Source organism: Corvus hawaiiensis, chromosome 24 (genome assembly GCF_020740725.1).
Source record: "Corvus hawaiiensis isolate bCorHaw1 chromosome 24, bCorHaw1.pri.cur, whole genome shotgun sequence".
Classification (NCBI taxonomy): Eukaryota; Metazoa; Chordata; class Aves; order Passeriformes; family Corvidae; genus Corvus; species Corvus hawaiiensis.
The window spans coordinates 2,489,277-2,508,672 of record NC_063236.1 but is presented as its reverse complement, the minus strand read 5'-3'; the positions used below and the strand labels follow the sequence as shown (position 1 = coordinate 2,508,672).

Below are 19,396 nucleotides of genomic sequence, written 5' to 3'. Positions count from 1 at the left end.
GCATCTGCTATAAAGAAAAATCTCCTGGAAGGGTAGAAGCAAATAGAAAGGGTAATAGAGATGGATGCACCTCTAGGGCTGAAAAATGTGAAATGCAGCAGAAGCAGGAGGAGGTCTGTGGCCACTTGAGGTTGTTTTTCCTTGTCTCTCTCCCTTGCTGGACAGGAGGTGCTACGAGCATCCAGTGATTCTTTGTTGGCATAGCAAAGTCTCCAGAAGGGAGCTGGGGAGAAATACCACTCCTTCCACCCAGTGTTCTGAAGCTCTGGGCTACACGGTGCAACAAAGTTATCAAGAATCGCTCCGTTACATAACACAACTCCCGAATGTGAGACGGGGTTAGAGGCTGGTAACACCAGGGGGGTTCCCTTGGAGTCCCTAGGGATCACTTTCTCTGCCGCTCCTTCCTCTGCCACGGGGGTCTCCTCACGCTCTTTCCCTGCCCCAGCGTGGGAGGCTGAGCCTGCTGGAGCGTGTCCATCTGTCCCAGAGTCTCTTTCAGCATCTGCTCATCCCTGCACAGCTCCTTTAGATGCTGCTATCCCCTGAATCCAGGCAGACCGGGCTGCATTTGCCTGCTGCCAGTGTGAGGGGAAGAAAGAGCAAGAGTTCATTAGGGCTTGACCTGAAATGATGTTTTGGCGCTTCTGCTTCTTCTCACAGCTTTGGCAGCTGAGCAGCATCTCTGTCCCTGCCACCCGCTGGCCCTTGGAATGCACACATGAGCCCATGTATCTCTTCTGGTGAACCCAAGTGGCTGCGTCAGTTGGAAAGGGCGGCTGTTGTTTCACTGTTACCTTTCTTGGCTGGTTACAGCCCCTCCTGCCTGTATTACAGCCTGTGCTTGAAGACACAGAACTACCGTCCTGGAGAAAAGGCATCAAAGCTTGACAAAGGCTGAAGGGAACACTCTGATTACCCTTTTTCCCAAGAGATTTCTTTAGCTGAAGTTGCTAACCAGGACCAGACTTGACACCGCGGCATGGGTTTGTGGTTGTTTTATTTCTCGGGTCTTCAGTCCTGCGTGGGACTCGGTAACCGGGTGCTGCAGAGGCTCCGGTAAGGCATCAAAGATGCTGCCCCGCACCCAAGGGTGGCGCAAGATCTCCTCCAGCGCTGGCCTGTCCGCGGGGTGCTTGGACAAACACCAGCGGATCAGATGTTGGCACTCTGGGGAGAGAAGCCAGAAAGCGCCGGTCACTTGCAGAAGGCTCCTGCCCACCTGCTCCCGGCACCCGCAGGGCCCGGGCCGTGCTGCGTGTGCTCAGAGCTGTGCCGGCCTCCCGGCTGACTCTGCCCTTTGCGGGACAGTGGCACGGCAGGACACGGGCCACCTCCTTCAGCCAAGCGGGCCCACACCGACCACGTCATCACGGGCTGCCTCCTGCGGCCAGCCCTTGAGGGCAGATCGGCTTCCCACGCAGCCACATGAGGGCCACGCTGGGCTGCGTGGTGCCATCTGCCAAAGCCTGCCTTCTTGAGGCCGGACACCAACCTGGAGAGACCTGCTGCCAGAAGAAGAGCTGCCCCGACACGATGTCACGGTCCTCCAGGAAGGGCATGTTCCCACAGACCATGACATACAGCAGCATGCCCAGGGACCAGATAGTTGCTGAATGGCCGTGGTAGCAGCCAAGGCAGATCCACTCGGGTGGGCTGTACATGTGTGTTCCTAGGGGACACAGGCGGCGCTGTCCAGGCGCAGGCTGCTGGCTTCCAGAGCTGGGTGCCAGCCTCCTGGTGGAAGCAGGGGCTGCACCGGTGGCCACAACTTCCCCCGAGGCCACCCGGCGTCCCCCAGCCAATTGGCCAAAGCCAGGAAACCATTCCGCAAGGCAAACAAGGCCAGCGGAGCAGCCCAAGCCCTTGCGGGCCTGCCAAGCCGAGCGGCCAGGCCCTGGCTTTTGCAGCCCCCCTCTGTGGGCAGGGCCGGCAGCCGGCTCCTGGGGCACAGCATCTGCCCCATGCCAAAGGGCAGCCGGCAGCCGGCTGAATGCCGCAACCCCGCAGCCCAGGAGGGAATGGGGCCGTGCAGTGCCTGGCACTGGGAGCAGGGCCCGGCCTGTGGGCTCACCGGCAAATCGCGTGAAGGCCTGCTCCTGGAGGAAGGTGCCGCAACCGAAGTCGATGAGCTTCAGGTCGCCGCTCTCTGGGTCCACGAGGAGGTTCTCCGGTTTGATGTCCCGGTGCAGGACGCCGCAGGCGGTGCAGTGCCGCACGGCCTCCAGCACCTGGCAGAAAAGCCAGCGCGCCATCTCCTCGCACAGGAACCCCTGCTCCAGCAGGAAGGCCAGGAGAGCCTGCGATGGCTCCGGACGCTCCATCACCAGCAAGAAGCTGTCAGGCAGCTCAAACCAGTCGAGGAGCCGGATGATGTTGTGGGCAGCCAGAGCCCACCTTCTCCATGAGCACGATCTCCATGGGAACACGAGTGCCGTCGGGCTGTGAGGAGGAGACAGTGCCTCCAGCAGGCCTGATGCCGCCCTGTGGCTCCGCTGCCCCGTGCCTGGGATGCCCCAGTGCCCCCTTGGGCAGCCTCCCTGGTGCTTGGGCTTCCTCCCGCCCAGGGGATGCTTGGGGGGTGCCCCCCTGCCCGGCCCCACCTCCGGTGTTCGGCATCCCCGGGCCCCGCCATGCTCCGGCTCGCACGCTGAGCCCACGCCCGCTCCCCCCGCCCTGCGCCGCCTCCCGCCCTCGGGGCCCGGCCTTATCCCTGCCCGCCGCGCCCCGCTCTGTCGCGGTGGCCCCGCTCACTCACCAGCTCGTACCACTGCAGGACGCTCTCCCGGGCCACGCGTTTGATGGCCACCTGCAAGCCCACGAGAGACGGGGCTGAGCTCAAGCCCTGCCCCGCCCCGCCCCTGGCCCTCCTCCCGCGCCCCGCCGTCCCGGCCACTTACCGGGCTCCCGTCCGAGAGGCGGATGCCCAAGAAAACGGCGCCGAAGCCCCCGCTGCCCAGCTGCGGGCCCAGCTGGTACAGCTCCTGCAGCTTCTTCTTTTGCCCTGCGACCGAGACCGAGCCATCAGCCTTGCGCCCAGGGCCCCCCCGGCAAGTGCCCGCGAGTGAAGCGGGCCGAGCCACCACGGGCCACGTTGCTCTGACCTGCTTCCTGCTGCGCGCCGGGCAGCGGCCACCGCCTTGCAGCCGTCGGGCTGGCGAGCGGCAGAGCTGGGGCAGGGGAGCGCGCAGAGGCGGCTGCAGGAGCCGGAGGGCAGCGGGGCAGGGCGGCACCGTCGCTGGACTGGACTCTGCTGTTGAGGACTGCCGGGGCTACAGCCCGAGGACTCGCACAGGGGGTTGTCAGGAGCAGCTGCAAACCAGGGAGGGGTTTTTTGAAGCCGTGGCCTCAGAAGCACTGGAAACAGCCAGAGACTCTGCTGCTCTCAAGGGTCCTGGCCTGGCCTGGGGATGCCCCTCAAGAGCCCCGAGGGAGCCTCAGAAGATCTCACCTGCTACCAGAAAGGCCTTCCTGGTAGTCAGTGGCCATCTCAGAGCAGCTTCCTGGAGATGGAGGAACCTCCTGGGTCGTCTCCGCCACCAGGCACGGGCTGTTGCCAGCTGGCACAGCCGGCACAGCGTCCTGGGAGCTGTGGGCCGGCAACTGCTGGCTCCAGCTCACTTGCTGCTCCGCCTCCTGCTCCTGAGAAGGCTCCCCTGGATCGGGCTGGGCTCCCACTTGGACTTCTGGGCTTTCCCTGGGCATGTCAGTTGTCAGGGTTGCGCCCGTGTTGTTGAAGTCCGTGAGTCCAAGGGAGCTGGGAGACCTGTCCACAGGCTCTGCACCTTCTGCAGGCTGACAGGTCTCACTGAGCGTCTGCGGGGGATGGAGGCTGTCAGAGATAGCTGAGGCTCGTGGCAGGATGGAGGATCTCTGACAGCCTGAGCTTCTTGCCTGGATAGCGGGTCCCTCATGGTGTGCCATCCTTGCAAGGGTTGAGGCTCTCCCAGGGATGGAGAATCTTGCTGGGAGCAGCCTCTTGAAGGGATGGAGGCTCCTGGAGGAGCTGGATGAGCCACAGCAGGGCAGGTGGCCTCGCTTCAGCAGCTCCTCCAGTTCTTTCCACAACGCCTGCCACATCCCAGAGTAGAGCGGCACCCATGTCCCATTGCGAGCCCAGAGCAGCAGCATCAGTTCCTGCAGCTCCTGGGCCACTGCCACACAGGGGCCGCAGCTGCAGAGGCTGTCCAGGGGGCTCGCGGGAGCACGTGGCCGCTTGCGAGGGGTCGCCCGAGGCCTGGAGGACCTGGGAGCCACAGGGGCTCCTCGCTTCCTCCGTGAGCCTCTGGGCTGCACCCCGGGGCGCTTGTGTCTCTTCGATGTCCATGCCTGCCGCCTCCGTGGTTGCCAGTGGCCAACAGCCCACCAGACAGCCACAGTGGCCAGCAGCAGGACAAGCACAATCACCAGGACGCCACCGTCACACATGGCTCCGGCACGTCCCATCGCGACTGCACTGGCAGCTGTAGGTGCTGGCCTGTGTTACGTAGCGACTGCGCGGTGATGTCACAGTGCTGTGGGCCAGGACAGCCGTGTGACATCCCAGCCCTGCCTCTCGCCAGCGCTCAGCCCCTTTGTGCCGTCACAGCCCTGCCTCACCCTAGCACTCTCCAGTGCCACAGGAGGAAGAAAGGGGCTCCCTGTGGGCACTTGAGGGCCCTCTGGAGCAGAGTGGGTGGAAGATTCTTGTCTAAGTAGGACACAGGGATGAGGAGGGGAATGATGATGGTGTCACCTCCTTGCTGGCAGAGCATGGGACATGGATTGTCCCATGGGACACTTTAAAGTCCGTGGGGAGGGCAAGCCCTGCTCAGCAACATCCAAACCACTCACGTGCTATCCACTGCATTTCCATCCTGAATCCAAATCCAACTCTATCCCACTTCCTGGGAAGAAAATGGATCCTATCCCATTGAAAACCAGTACATCAGCCAGTTCTTCACCCAGCACACCCTGTCCCTGCTCATCTCACATCTGGACACCTGCTCCAGAAGGATTCTGTGAGGGACAGAATCAAAACTCCTCTTAAAATCCTGAAATACAACCTGCAATGCCTTCCCATCACCCATGAGACAGGTGACCTTATGGCAGCAGGATAATCAGTCAGTTAGACTGGAATTTCCCTCTGTTATCTCACGCTGCCCCTGGCTGAGCTGGCATTGTCCTTCCATCACTTCCCAGTAGTGCCAAGTATGACCTTCTCCACCATTTTTCCTGCTATCAAGATTAGATTAAGAGGGCTGGAGTTTCCTGGAAAGTCCAAGCCCTTGCTGTCCAGTCGCATACAGCTGGAGAGCATTGAGCCAGCATGGACCTCCTTGGGCTTTCAGGAGCTTGGGTAGATGATTTAGGGGGTTCCTGCTGGGACATACTGGGATGAATCCCATCCAATGCCACAGCCTCATGGATATTGTTCTGGTCCAAGCTGTCCCCAGCAATCCCAAATGGAAGATCACTGTCCCTCGCACCACTTTGCCTCCCCCGTTGGACACCCTTCAGCACCCAGAGAAGCCGGTGGTACTTGGCAGAGCCAGGGTCTGCTGGGACAAGGACACTGGCAACAGCTAAAAGCAGAGAGGATGCCCAGAGAGCCCAATTCCCACAGGATTCTGCCATCCTGAGTGGGTCAGCCTGTCCTGAGAGGTGCCATGGCTTTGGGCATCGCGGTCCTGCTGGCCCTGGTGGCTGCACAGCCACGGAGGGCTGAGCTGAGTGTCAGCCACAGAAAGCTGGGAGAAAGACTGCGGACAGGACGTGGGATCCCAGCGACCTCCCACCCCCAGTGCAAACGTGGTGGCCACACCTGTCCTTCCAGTGGCCCCGCAACAACTGGTCTTCCAGTTGCTTCAGTGCCTGGAGGGACCCCTCAATCCCAACAAGGTGCCAAACCCCAGCGTCCTGCCATGGACCTGTCCAGGAGTAGCCACCGAGAGTCCATCCATAAGCGGCTGCTCCAGAAGGTCAAAGAGGAGGCAGTGAGGAGAGCCCAGCAAGGCAGGGAGGGGAGGAGATGAGGGGCTGGGAAGGGAAAGGGAGGACCACGCACTTGGTCTCAGAGGACCAGGCACTGCAGGCTTGGCACTGCTGGCTCTCAGGGTGCCCTGGATGGGCAAGGTGGTGCCAGGTGCCATCCCACCATGTGCCCCGGCTGTCCTCTTGTCCCCATAGCCATGACCTTGGGACAGATGGCTCTGCACGTCCTTGCCCTCCTCTTCTGCCAACACAGTTCAGGGAAAATACTTCCACTACTCCACCTCAGAAAGGGTCCCAGGTGGCTCCATGCTGCTCAGGGTGCTGGAGGTGGAGAACTCTGAAACCTTTAGGTGAGAGCCAGAGGGGCTGTGGCAGTGGGGTTGGGCATCCCACCACCCAGCCCGGAGCCCTCTTCCTGGCAACTTCTGGACATCCTGGGGCCCCATGGTGGTCTCCATCCACGAGCTGGCTTCCAGCATGGATGACAGGACGTACTGGCAGTGCCACAGTGCTGGGGACACCCTCGATGACGATGGGTGGCCCAGGGTGGGGGAGCACCTACAGACCACCAGCTAGGGAGCGCATCCAGGCCATCTTCAGCTCCTACTGATGCCACTGAAAGACACTGGGAGCCGCCATGGAGCAAGGAAGTGTCATTCCAGCATGTCCCTGGGTATCTCTGTGTGGCCCTGGGAGTGGCAGACAGTGCCACAAAGTAGGAGGTCCCTTGTATCCCCAGCTTCCAGGGCAGAGAAAACAAGGAGGTATTGTTCCTACAGTCCCACCCTGGCATAACTGGAGGGGGAACCCAGTACAAGACACGAAGAGCCCCTAGGACACAGGTGGCAGGGATCCAGCAGATGACCCTGCACCAGATTGGCTTGTGGGGCCAGGGTGGAGGATTTGGGTTATAAACCTCAGGGATCGAGGGGACCCCCAGGATCCAGGGGACGGGGTGGGCAGCACAGAGCAGAGCCGATCGAAACCGTGATGGGGAAGGGATCAGTGCCATCTGCAGGGCAGAAGGACACTGGATGCGGGAGTGACCGCAGAGCCACCGTTTGATGGAAATGGATTGTTAGGGGTGTCAGGGGCTGCCATCGTACCAGGGACTCACCACACTGGGGCCCTTGCTAACAGGCAGGGGGGGTGTGGACAGAGAGCAAGTCAGTTCCCTGGGACACACGGGACCTCTCGATCCACTCGCAACTTTAGGCCTAAGGGGGGAAACTGTCAAGAAGTTCTTTGATTATTCAGGGACCAATTGGGATAGAGGAGCAGGTGCATTTTATTCAACCACTATTGGTAAATGTGGGGGATAGGTTTGAAATGCATGAATTTCTGTTTGTTCCTGATTGTGATTGTAATTTACTGGGAAGGGATTTGATAGCTAAACTGGGAATGTAAATTAATATTGTGAAAGGTGATAAGGAAGCTACCACTGCTGTAACTGTCTGTCAAATGCCGGAGAAGGCCTATGCTGAACTAAACCCAGAAGTGTGGGTAGTGTCAGGGAAATGTGGAAAATTAGATATGGAACCTCTCCAAATCACTTTGAAGCCACCAGGACAAGTGGTGTTTAAAAAGCAATACCCTCTTTCAGGAGGGAAGGAAGGGGTTACAGCCTGTTACTGAGTCCCTGTTAAAGGCAGGTCTTTTGGAGCCACGGATGTCTCCCTATAACACTGCTATCCTGCCAGGTGAGAACCTGGCAGAATTTTAAAGTGTTAAAAAGCAGATGAACTGAGGCTCCTGCCCTAGCCCTTCCAGACAGGGAAAAAGTATTTGCATTTTATGTGGATGTTGAACAGGACCACACCAGAGGAGTTCTAGTGCAAGAACACCACGGGGCAGTACTTGAAGACCGATGGCCCATTCTTCTGAAATGTTAGACCCCTCGGCGAGGGGTGGCCCCATTGTTTGCAAAATTGTGCAGCCACGGCTTTCATGGTAACTGAGGGCGGCAGGAGGCTCTCTAACCCTTAAGCTTCACATCAAGTTAAGGCTTTGTTGACCAAAAGAGCCTCTCATGGAACAGGAGGATTTAGAATTAAGTAGGGGGGAAGAGTTTAACCCCACCTCCTGTTTAACTGGTCCCGAGGGAGGAGACCTGAAGGAAACTCATGACTGGATTCAGGTAATAGATCTCCAGATGCCAAGGAGATATTCAATTATCCCCCTTGGAATTAATGTTTGGGATTTTTCTTTTTCTGGAGCAGTAAATCAGGAGGTCTCTGGTTCTGTTCCCAACAGGGCAGCCATTTGGCGCAGCCCATGAACGCGGCATCGGAGTCCATGGAGGTGTAGGACAGATCTTTCCCTCTCCCACTCCCCACTGCCACCAGCTCTCCCTGGGCAATGAGGGGGCTCCCGGCTGAGCGAGGGCAGCGCGAACGTGCAGCAGCTCAAGGATCCGCTCCCTGCGCGCTTCCCGGCACAGGGCTGCCCTGGGCCTTGGCATGGACAGAGGGTCCCCCTTCTCTGCTCGGCGTGACCCTCCTGCCCCAGCCTCGCTCAGTTCGATTCATGTGCCTCCCGTGAGGGACACCCTCCACACAGATCCTGCTTCTGATTCCTTGGATCCACGGCACTGTTTTTCCTGGATTTTAGCCACGGCTTCCCCTGTGTAAAGGAGAGGGATACATAGGAGGAGTGTGTTGGGCTCCCCTCCACCACTGTTAGTGGTTTCAGGCCTCCAAGAGCTCTTGTGTCTCCCTTTTTCCCAGCAATATCCCTCCGTCCCCCCCTTCCCGACGCTTCCCCTCAGCAGCACCGAGCCTTTTCCCGCCCTTTTCCCCTCAGCGCTGGCCCCGCCCCCGCTCAGACCACGCCCCCTCGGCGCCGCTGAGGCCCTGGCCACGCCCCCTCCCCGCCCTCCCCTCCCTAATTAGCGCCCTTAGTTCGTCCCTCGTTAATACGTCACTAATTAGGCCCCTGGCGGCCAAGAGCAGGGGTTTGGAGGAGCTCTGCGGGACACCCTGGCTGCGTGGGGCAGGCCAGAGACGCCCGGTGTTGTCCCTCCACTCAGGGCAGGGATCCGGGGCACCGCGGCCACCCGGGGAAGATGCTCCGTTCCCAGCCCACACCTCCACGAAAGGGAGAGGAGGAAAGCAGGGTGCCAGAGACACAGAACCCCTCAAGACTTCCCCAGCTGGGTCTTCTCCGCCCCGCCCCGCTCCGCCCCCTCCAGCTCCATGCCGTGTTTATAGGAGCTCAGAAAGAGGAAAAAAAAGAGAAACGAGCTCCACAGTGAATTCCTGAAAGAAAAATCCATCAATGGCCAGGAGGCTCCTGTGGCTCCTTCCTGAAAATCAGGGCTGTGGGGAACAGGGCGCAGGGTGTCCCAGGACACAGAGCTGGACACTGATCCCTCCTGGATCTCCTTGGCACCCCTGTCCCAGGCAAGGATGGTCCTGAATATCCTCCTGGAGCTGTCCCAGGAAGGTCCCTGCTCCCTGGTGCGGGATGGGAGGGGTAGAGGTGGTCCTCTCACATCCCACTCATTCCGCCCTGCGCTGGCGTTGCCCCTGGGGTGTTGACCCCCCTTTTTAGGGTGTCCAGCCCTGTTCCCATGGGGAACCTTGGCAGCACCCATGGGCATAACCAACCTTTGTGGGAGGCTGGGAGCACTGGTGAGGGAGGGGGCTGTTCCTGGTGACCTGGAACTTGGCTCCTGCTGTGAGCCAGGGGCTTTCTGCCTGCTGGGCTGGGGGAACACCCTCTCTGAGCTCTGTGACACCCCCAGCCCCACAGCCACTCCTTGCCACAGCTCCTCCCAGACAGCATCCACTACGGACATGTCCCCCGCTACCATCCCTTGGCCAGGGGCCTTGTGGCTCATGCCAGACCCTTCTTCCTCCCCAGGGAGCCTCCTCCCAGGTAAGGGGGGAGCCCCCCACAGCCCAGGACTCTCCAGCTCAGCCCCCCTGGAGCCAGGCCACCGCCTGAGTCCCACATGCCCTGAGCCAAGTGGGGACTGGCGGCCGTCTTGGCCACAGCAACCACAGATAAATCGAGTTTCCAACCTCTGACAAGAGGAAAAGGGCCAGCAAAACCTCAGCTCAGGGCATGAGGAGAGCAGACTTCAGACTGCTCAGGGAACTGGTAAGCAGGGTCTCCAGGGACAATGTTTTTGCAGATGCTGGGGTCCATCAGTGCTGGTCAATTTTGACATCACCTCCTAAGGGCACAGGAGCAGGCGATTCCCAAATGTCGGAAGCCAAGCAGGAGAGGCAGAAGGCATCTTCTCTGGGAAAGAGGATGGAAAAGAAAGCTGTGTGCTCAGTGGAAGCAAGATCAGCAGAAGAATACAGATGTCAGGAAAATTAATCCACAAACACCACAGGTTTATGTCCAAACAAGAGACAGAGCAGTCCTGTTACTTTATTTGAATCAAGGGAGAGGTCATGGGCATTTCCCATGTGATCTCTCAAATTGTTAGAGGACGCAGCTTCCTTTTTCTCCTAATTTCCCAGCTGCATTTCCCTCTCTCTTTCCCCACTGGCTGAGGTACTTGAGAGGTACAGACTTCCCAAATGGCTTAATACAAACCCCCTTTCTAATGTGTACCCCCCACCCTCATTCTTTTCCTCATGTCTCTGTTCTTTTGCTCTAAATCCAGGGATTAGCAGAGTCTTGAGTGAGTAACATTCTGTGTCAATTAGTGGAATTCCTATGGAATTTATGGTTCCTCTCTTTGCTTCTTTCACCTATCAGTATCTGGCTTTATCTACCATCAGGCCCACAGATAGTTTGTAAAGACACCTCTTTCTCATTCCTTCCTCAGAGATGTCTCTTGCCACTGTAGGGAGAACTTTGGTGCAGTGAAAGCTCAGCTGGAGAGGAAGGTGGCCAGAAATGTGGGGCACAATAAAAAGAGTGTTTTAAAATATATTAATGGAAAAAAACATTGTAGAAATAACATTGTCCCCTTCCAGGATGTGGATGGTCACCTCACAAACAGGAACAGGGACACAGCACAGGTGTTTAATGCATTCTTTGCCTCTGTCTTCAACACTCCTCCCTCCCTTCCCAGTGGAAAACATGCATTGTACCAAGGGACACTGCAAAGTCCTTGAAGAGGGCAAGCCCTGCTCAGCAGAAACCAAACCACCCCTGTTTGATCCACAGCATTCCCATCGTGAATCTGAACCCAGCGCGTGCCAGCAATTGGGAAAAAAGGAACCCTATGCCCGTCAAAACCAGAGCAGTGGGAGCACCATGAGCGCTCCTTGGGAAATCCTGACTTACTTAGAAAAGAGGCAATGCAGAAGTTGGTGAGCTGTTACAGAAAACTCTTCCTGCCCTCAACAGCCAGTTCAGGAGAGCTCCCCAGAGACACAAGAACTTCAACTCCCTTTGTCTCTGGAAGATCTTCTCAGGCACAGAGTAGTGGAAGTTTCCAGTTGGTATCGCTGCAGTGTCCTGGGAGCCATGGGCTTGACATTGGTGGCAGCAGCACTCTTCCTGATGTGCCACTTGCTGTAGGGAATGACTCACTGCAGCAGGCTGAGCTCCTGTTCTTACTGCCAGGCTTTTTCTGGCCATGTGCATCTCCAGAGATGAGCTGGTTCTGCTGATCCCTGAGGTGGGCACAGGGCTGTGATGGCACAAAGGGGCTGAGCGCTGGCGAGAGGCAGGGCTGGGATGTCACACGGCTGTCCTGGCCCACGGCACTGTGACATCACCGCGCAGTCGCTACGTAACACAGGCCAGCACCTACAGCTGCCAGTGCAGTCGCGATGGGACGTGCCGGAGCCATGTGTGACGGTGGCGTCCTGGTGATTGTGCTTGTCCTGCTGCTGGCCACTGTGGCTGTCTGGTGGGCCGTTGGCCACTGGCAACCACGGAGGCGACAGGCATGGACATCGAAGAGACACAAGCGCCCCGGGGTGCAGCCCAGAGGCTCACGGAGGAAGCGAGGAGCCCCTGTGGCTCCCAGGTCCTCCAGGCCTCGGGCGACCCCTCGCAAGCGGCCACGTGCTCCCGCGAGCCCCCTGGACAGCCCCTGCAGCTGCGGCCCCTGCGTGACAGTGGCCCAGGAGCTGCAGGAACTGATGCTGCTGCTCTGGGCTCGCAATGGGACATGGGTGCCGCTCTACTCTGAGATGTGGCAGGCGTTGTGGAAAGAACTGGAGGAGCTGCTGAAGCGAGGCCACCTGCCCTGCTGTGGCTCATCCAGCTCCTCCAGGAGCCTCCATCCCTTCAAGAGGCTGCTCCCAGCAAGATTCTCCATCCCTGGGAGAGCCTCAACCCTTGTAAGGATGGCACACCACGAGGGACCCGCCATCCAGGCAAGAAGCTCAGGCTGTCAGAGATCCTCCATCCTGCCACAAGCCTCAGCTATCTCTGACAGCCTCCATCCCCCGCAGACGCTCAGTGAGACCTGTCAGCCTGCAGAAGGTGCAGAGCCTGTGGACAGGTCTCCCAGCTCCCTTGGACTCACGGACTTCAACAACACTGGCGCAACCCTGACAACTGACGTGGCCAGGGAAAGCCCAGAAGTCCAAGTGGGAGCCCAGCCCGATCCAGGGGAGCCTTCTCAGGAGCAGGCGGCGGAGCAGCAAGTGAGCTGGAGCCAGCAGTTGCCGGCCCACAGCTCCCAGGACGCTGTGCCGGCTGTGCCAGCTGGCAACAGCCCGTGCCTGGCGGCGGAGACGACCCTCAAGAGACCCTGGAGGTTCCTCCATCTCCAGGAAGCTGCTCCGAGACGGCCACCGACTACCAGGAAGGCCTTTCTGGTAGCAGGTGAGATCTTCTGAGGAGCTGTCTGAGGCTCCCTCGGGGCTCTTGAGGGGCATCCCCAGGCCAGGCCAGGGCCCTTGAGAGCAGCAGAGTCTCTGGCTGTTTCCAGTGCTTCTGAGGCCACGGCTTCAAAAAACCCCTCCCTGGTTTGCAGCTGCTCCTGACAACCCCCTGTGCGAGTCCTCGGGCTGTAGCCCCGGCAGTCCTCAACAGCAGAGTCCAGCCCACGACGCCGGGGACAGCGACGGTGCCGCCCTGCCCCGCTGCCCTCCGGCTCCTGCAGCCGCCTCTGCGCGCTCCCCTGCCCAAGCTCTGCCGCTCGCCAGCCCGACGGCTGCAAGGCGGTGGCCGCTGCCCGGCGCGCAGCAGGAAGCAGGTCAGAGCAACGTGGCCCGCGGTGGCTCGGCCCGCTTCACTCGCGGGCACTTGGCCGGGGGGGCCCTGGGCGCAAGGCTGATGGCTCGGTCTCGGTCGCAGGGCAAAAGAAGCTGCAGGAGCTGTACCAGCTGGGCCCGCAGCTGGGCAGCGGTGGCTTCGGCACCGTTTTCTCGGGCATCCGCCTCTCGGACGGGAGCCTGGTAAGTGGCCGGGACGGCGGGGCGCGGGAGGAGGGCCAGGGGCGGGGCGGGGCAGGGCTTGAGCTCAGCCCCGTCTCTCGTGGGCTTGCAGGTGGCCATCAAACGCGTGGCCCGGGAGAGCGTCCTGCAGTGGTACGAGCTGGTGAGTGAGCGGGGCCACCGCGACAGAGCGGGGCGCGGCGGGCAGGGATAAGGCCGGGCCCCGAGGGCGGGAGGCGGCGCAGGGCGGGGGGAGCGGGCGTGGGCTCAGCATGCGAGCCGGAGCATGGCGGGCCCGGGGATGCCGAACACCGGAGGTGGGGCCGGGCAGGGGGGCACCCCCCAAGCATCCCCTGGGCGGGAGGAAGCCCAAGCACCAGGGAGGCTGCCCAAGGGGGCACTGGGGCATCCCAGGCACGGGGCAGCGGAGCCACAGGGCGGCATCAGGCCTGCTGGAGGCACTGTCTCCTCCTCACAGCCCGACGGCACCCGTGTTCCCATGGAGATCGTGCTCATGGAGAAGGTGGGCTCTGGCTGCCACAACATCATCCGGCTCCTCGACTGGTTTGAGCTGCCTGACAGCTTCTTGCTGGTGATGGAGCGTCCGGAGCCATCGCAGGCTCTCCTGGCCTTCCTGCTGGAGCAGGGGTTCCTGTGCGAGGAGATGGCGCGCTGGCTTTTCTGCCAGGTGCTGGAGGCCGTGCGGCACTGCACCGCCTGTGGCGTCCTGCACCGGGACATCAAACCGGAGAACCTCCTCGTGGACCCAGAGAGCGGCGACCTGAAGCTCATCGACTTCGGTTGCGGCACCTTCCTCCAGGAGCAGGCCTTCACGCGATTTGCCGGTGAGCCCACAGGCCGGGCCCTGCTCCCAGTGCCAGGCACTGCACGGCCCCATTCCCTCCTGGGCTGCGGGGTGCGGCATTCAGCCGGCTGCCGGCTGCCCTTTGGCATGGGGCAGATGCTGTGCCCCAGGAGCCGGCTGCCGGCCCTGCCCACAGAGGGGGGCTGCAAAAGCCAGGGCCTGGCCGCTCGGCTTGGCAGGCCCGCAAGGGCTTGGGCTGCTCCGCTGGCCTTGTTTGCCTTGCGGAATGGTTTCCTGGCTTTGGCCAATTGGCTGGGGGACGCCGGGTGGCCTCGGGGGAAGTTGTGGCCACCGGTGCAGCCCCTGCTTCCACCAGGAGGCTGGCACCCAGCTCTGGAAGCCAGCAGCCTGCGCCTGGACAGCGCCGCCTGTGTCCCCTAGGAACACACATGTACAGCCCACCCGAGTGGATCTGCCTTGGCTGCTACCACGGCCATTCAGCAACTATCTGGTCCCTGGGCATGCTGCTGTATGTCATGGTCTGTGGGAACATGCCCTTCCTGGAGGACCGTGACATCGTGTCGGGGCAGCTCTTCTTCTGGCAGCAGGTCTCTCCAGGTTGGTGTCCGGCCTCAAGAAGGCAGGCTTTGGCAGATGGCACCACGCAGCCCAGCGTGGCCCTCATGTGGCTGCGTGGGAAGCCGATCTGCCCTCAAGGGCTGGCCGCAGGAGGCAGCCCGTGATGACGTGGTCGGTGTGGCCCGCTTGGCTGAAGGAGGTGGCCCGTGTCCTGCCGTGCCACTGTCCCGCAAAGGGCAGTCAGCCGGGAGGCCGGCACAGCTCTGAGCACACGCAGCACGGCTCGGGCCCTGCGGGTGCCGGGAGCAGCTGGGCAGGAGCCTTCTGCAAGTGACCGGCACTTTCTGGCTTCTCTCCCCAGAGTGCCAACATCTGATCCGCTGGTGTTTGTCCAAGCACCCCGCGGACAGGCCAGCGCTGGAGGAGATCTTGCGCCACCCTTGGGTGTGGGGCAGGCGTCTTTGATGCCTTGCCGGAGCCTCTGCAGCACCCGGTTACCGAGTCCCACGCAGGACTGAGGGCTCGAGAAATAAAACAACCACAAACCCATGCCGCGGTGTCAAGTCTGGTCCTGGTTAGCAACTTCAGCTAAAGAAATCTCTTGGGAAAAAGGGTAATCAGAGTGTTCCCTTCAGCCTTTGTCAAGCTTTTGATGCCTTTTCTCCAGGACGGTAGTTCTGTGTCTTCAAGCACAGGCTGTAATACAGGCAGGAGGGGCTGTAACCAGCCAAGAAAGGTAACAGTGAAACAACAGCCGCCCTTTCCAACTGACGCAGCCACTTGGGTTCACCAGAAGAGATACATGGGCTCATGTGTGCATTCCAAGGGCCAGCGGGTGGCAGGGACAGAGATGCTGCTCAGCTGCCAAAGCTGTGAGAAGAAGCAGAAGCGCCAAAACATCATTTCAGGTCAAGCCCTAATGAACTCTTGCTCTTTCTTCCCCTCACACTGGCAGCAGGCAAATGCAGCCCGGTCTGCCTGGATTCAGGGGATAGCAGCATCTAAAGGAGCTGTGCAGGGATGAGCAGATGCTGAAAGAGACTCTGGGACAGATGGACACGCTCCAGCAGGCTCAGCCTCCCACGCTGGGGCAGGGAAAGAGCGTGAGGAGACCCCCGTGGCAGAGGAAGGAGCGGCAGAGAAAGTGATCCCTAGGGACTCCAAGGGAACCCCCCTGGTGTTACCAGCCTCTAACCCCGTCTCACATTCGGGAGTTGTGTTACGTAACGGAGCGATTCTTGATAACTTTGTTGCACCGTGTAGCCCAGAGTATAGAGAATTGGCTACGTGACCGAGGACATGTAGACCCTTTGCAGCTTACAGAGCATGATTTAGCAGAATATCGCACTCATCTTGTATAATAGCTGAGCTACATGAGAAAGGATGCATGGACCCTCTGCTGCTGACCAAGGCCTTATGCTGATACAGCGGGGACATGCTGGCCTTGGTGAGCAGTACAGTTAACAATAGATAGCTTATGGTCAGGGCATGGGAAAAAGAGGGACTTAGGCATGGGAAAGAGGAACTTGCTGACCACAAAGGTAGAACTAGAGGGAGGGGTCGGTGGCAGTGCCGTAAACCACTCAGCTTGCGCCTTTTGGAATATGCATAAGCCTCATTAGTCACACTATATCTGTTATCCACGACTGATCAATAAACGGAAGCTTGTTGATCACTCATATTGAGCGTCCGGGCTCTCCCTCCGTCGCGACACCAGAGCTTCAGAACACTGGGTGGAAGGAGTGGTATTTCTCCCCAGCTCCCTTCTGGAGACTTTGCTATGCCAACAAAGAATCACTGAATGCTCGTAGCACCTCCTGTCCAGCAAGGGAGGGTTCTCCCTGCACTTGTGCACCCCAATACGGGATATTTTTGTCAGCTCTGAATTTTCCCTTCTCCACCTTCAGGATGAGAAAGAAGCCTGACTTTGTCTCTTAGCTTTCCTGCTCATTCACAACTGAAAGCTGTTGACATCCTGGACTTGCTCCCATGGTGTTGGGCCCATTGTGCCCCTCCCAAATATCTTCTTCTACCCTAAAAACAACTGATGGAGATGGAAAGTGCAGTAACCAGTGTAGTTACAGGAACAGGCCCGGGTGTCAGCTACAAATCTATGCTACCCTCTGTCTACTGCCCTGACCTACCGAAACAGGGGTCAGTAAAAAAAAGGGTTTTTTCATAAATGCACCTGCTCTTCCATTTTTCTTTTCTTTTCTGAGGGCTGCCAACCCTCTTGTGCCCTGAATGGCTCTCCAAGTCTCTACCCAAAGTCCTGACCCGAGCTGTGATGCTTCCAGCCAGGATCCCACCGTGAGGAGATAGCGAGAGTCCTGTCAGCCCTGGTCTGGAGGCTGAGCTGGGGGTGACAATTATCCCTTTTCCGATGGCCTGTGAGCGGTGACTGCCAATTCTCCAAGGGCCATGGCACGTTTCCTCTGGGAGCAGGAGGTCCATTGTTACAAAGCTTCCATTTTTACAGAGGAAACATCTTCAGTTTCATTTTCTGCCTGAAGTGGAAGAAGAAACATCACTTACAGCTACTATTGTAAATAAACCAAAAGCATTTCAGACAGATTTGTTAAGTAGAAGCTTCTACTCCTCAAGGCACAGCCCCACTCTTTTTACAAGGTTTCCATTGAATGCAGTGTGGAATCTGCTCAAGTAGGAACTGCTGGGTGATGCTTATTGAGATGTATTTTTTCTTTAGGATGCGACTGTCTCCAAACTGGAGGATATTTAACAAATGGTAAGTAAATCGGTGTTGTCTCATTTAAGGTATGGAATGGCAGAGCGATGCAAAGAACTGGTAGAAGCAGGATATGATGTTCACCAACCAGAAAATGTGACTCTTCTTCACTGGGCAGCAACAAACAACAGAGAGGAGCTGGTGAATTAAGCCAGGAGTCCCTGTGACAGTAACACAGGGTTTCTTTAGATGTGAAATCATGTAGTACATGAAATCATGAAATGTTCCCAGGTTTGGTTTTTATTAACAAAGTGTCCTGTTTTAAAAGTTAAATGTCTGCTAAGGAAGTGGGAACCTTCCTGGAATGGCAAGAAGACCATTTTCTCCAAATCATTATAACTTCGAAAATTATGGGGCTGAAAAAATGCAGGAAAGGAGTAGCAGTTCTGTGAGAAATGAGACAACTCTTAAATAAAAAATTAATTTATTGAAAACAGAAAAATTGAAAAATTACAGAAATTAGAAAAATATAAAAATTTGGGATCCTATGGCTCAGTAGATGCTATGCCCCAGGAGCGCAGGGATCTGAGATCTTCTGGCTGAGACAGCACTGGACCTCAGGTAGAGAAAAAGAACTTGCAGTGCTGGGCTGGCTTTTGGCTGGTCCAAAAGTAAAAAAATTACTAAAGGCTCCTTAATAGGAGTAAGGCTTTTAATGCCCAGCACCGACGTCCACCACAGCCAGCCTGCAGAGAGAAAGAGAGCCCGCCTCCCTGTCTCGTTGTTTTATAGTGCCTTTGCTCCACCCCACTCTGCCCACAGCCCGCCCACAGCCCGCCCACAGCCCACCCCTTCGGTTTAAAGTGATTGGTGCTTTCCCTTTGATAGATCATCTCCGTCCACCAATGGCTCATCGTTGTCAGAGGGGTGGTATTAGTTGAGATAAGGGTGCTAAAATGCCTTTATTAAAATTCAGGTTGCCATGGAGCTTGCCTACAGAGTAATGGTTGTGGGGCTAAAAATAGCTGCTGGCTGTTAGAACTGGGGTTTTTGGCCTTGGAACCAAAGTGCAAGTAGAAACACCTAAAAAAAGTATTAAAATACATCCAACACATTTTAAAACACTTGTAAAAGTATACAGTAAACACAGGAAAGATAACTCTTATGGTGTACAGGTGGTTTGAAGTTTGAAAAGGGGAGCATAAGTTGGGATTTTTAACTGGGGAATTTTTAACTGGGAAGGGTGCAACTCTCTTAATAAACTACTTTGAACAATTGAAAACACTGATAATGGAACTTGTTTTTTGTACCTGGGTTGATGGGTTAATTTTAACATTCAATTTAAAAATATTTAACTCAAAATTAATTAATTAAAGCACTTAATATGCAAAGACCAAGCACAAATAGGGATTTCATGTATGACAGTTCTTTAGTATAGAATATGCACAGAACAAACCCCAGCACACGCACAGGAGGTTCCCCCGCCCAGGGCCGTGTTTGCCCTTTGCTGCAGTTACGGCCACGACCGGCAGGGGCCGCTGGCGGCTGCGGCGGGCGCGGGGCGGGGCCGGGATCCCGCGCGGCCGGCGGGGGGCGGGGCCGGGGGCACTCGCGGCCGGCGGGGGGCGGGGCCGGGGGCACTCGCGGCCGGCAGGGGGCGCTCCGCTGCACGCTCGGCCCCTCAGCGGGGCGGAGGCAGTGGCGGCTCGGACACAACGGAGCGAAGGGAGCGATTCCCCGGGCACTCAGGGGACGGCGGACACAGCCCCGGCTCCAGGCGAAACACCGTGCACCGTCTGTGCATTCCCGAGCGGCAGGGAGGCAGGGAAAGCAGGCACATTCGATCACATTGCCGAATTGCAGCGTAGCAAAGTCCCGAAGCCGAATGCACAAAAGCTCCCGCAGCAACCACGCAAGCGACTGCCCCGATCCGCCGGCGGAAGGGAAGCAGGCAGTTTTACACCGCAGTCACTGAATTCCAGGATGCCCGTAAGTCTCGCGCAGAGCGTACACCTTTTGCACAATGTGCGACTGCCTGGGCAGCCTTTAAAA

At 58.1% G+C, this 19,396-nt stretch overlaps 2 protein-coding genes across 2 annotated transcripts; one reads left to right on the top strand and one right to left on the bottom strand.

Moving 5' to 3' along the window:
* Window positions 1–940: 940 nt before the first annotated feature.
* On the bottom strand, window positions 941–3,705 carry LOC125338025 (serine/threonine-protein kinase pim-1-like). Its single transcript, XM_048328336.1, is given in 8 exon segments — window positions 941–1,170; window positions 1,496–1,672; window positions 2,075–2,384; window positions 2,386–2,442; window positions 2,759–2,809; window positions 2,901–3,004; window positions 3,105–3,272; window positions 3,459–3,705. Coding segments are annotated over 8 exon segments (1,344 nt in total).
* Window positions 3,706–11,714: 8,009 nt separating this feature from the next.
* Window positions 11,715–15,287, top strand: LOC125338024 (serine/threonine-protein kinase pim-1-like). Its single transcript, XM_048328335.1, has 8 exons — window positions 11,715–12,062; window positions 12,345–12,539; window positions 12,611–12,720; window positions 13,028–13,295; window positions 13,387–13,437; window positions 13,753–14,119; window positions 14,521–14,697; window positions 15,020–15,287. The coding sequence occupies exons 1-8, from the start codon at window positions 11,715–11,717 to the stop codon at window positions 15,121–15,123; spliced, it is 1,620 nt and encodes a 539-aa protein (XP_048184292.1). The 3' UTR covers window positions 15,124–15,287.
* The last annotated feature ends 4,109 nt before the right edge of the window (window positions 15,288–19,396 follow it).

Bases quoted from the DNA above. Each gene is read 5' to 3' on its own strand.
- LOC125338024 (XM_048328335.1), top strand. From the start codon at position 11,715: ATGGGACGTGCCGGAGCCATGTGTGACGGTGGCGTCCTGGTGATTGTG. The intron at 12,063-12,344 runs GTGCCGCTCTAC...CATCCCCCGCAG, and splicing joins GGGCTCGCAATGGGACATGG to ACGCTCAGTGAGACCTGTCA. The intron at 14,698-15,019 runs GTTGGTGTCCGG...TTCTCTCCCCAG, and splicing joins CTGGCAGCAGGTCTCTCCAG to AGTGCCAACATCTGATCCGC.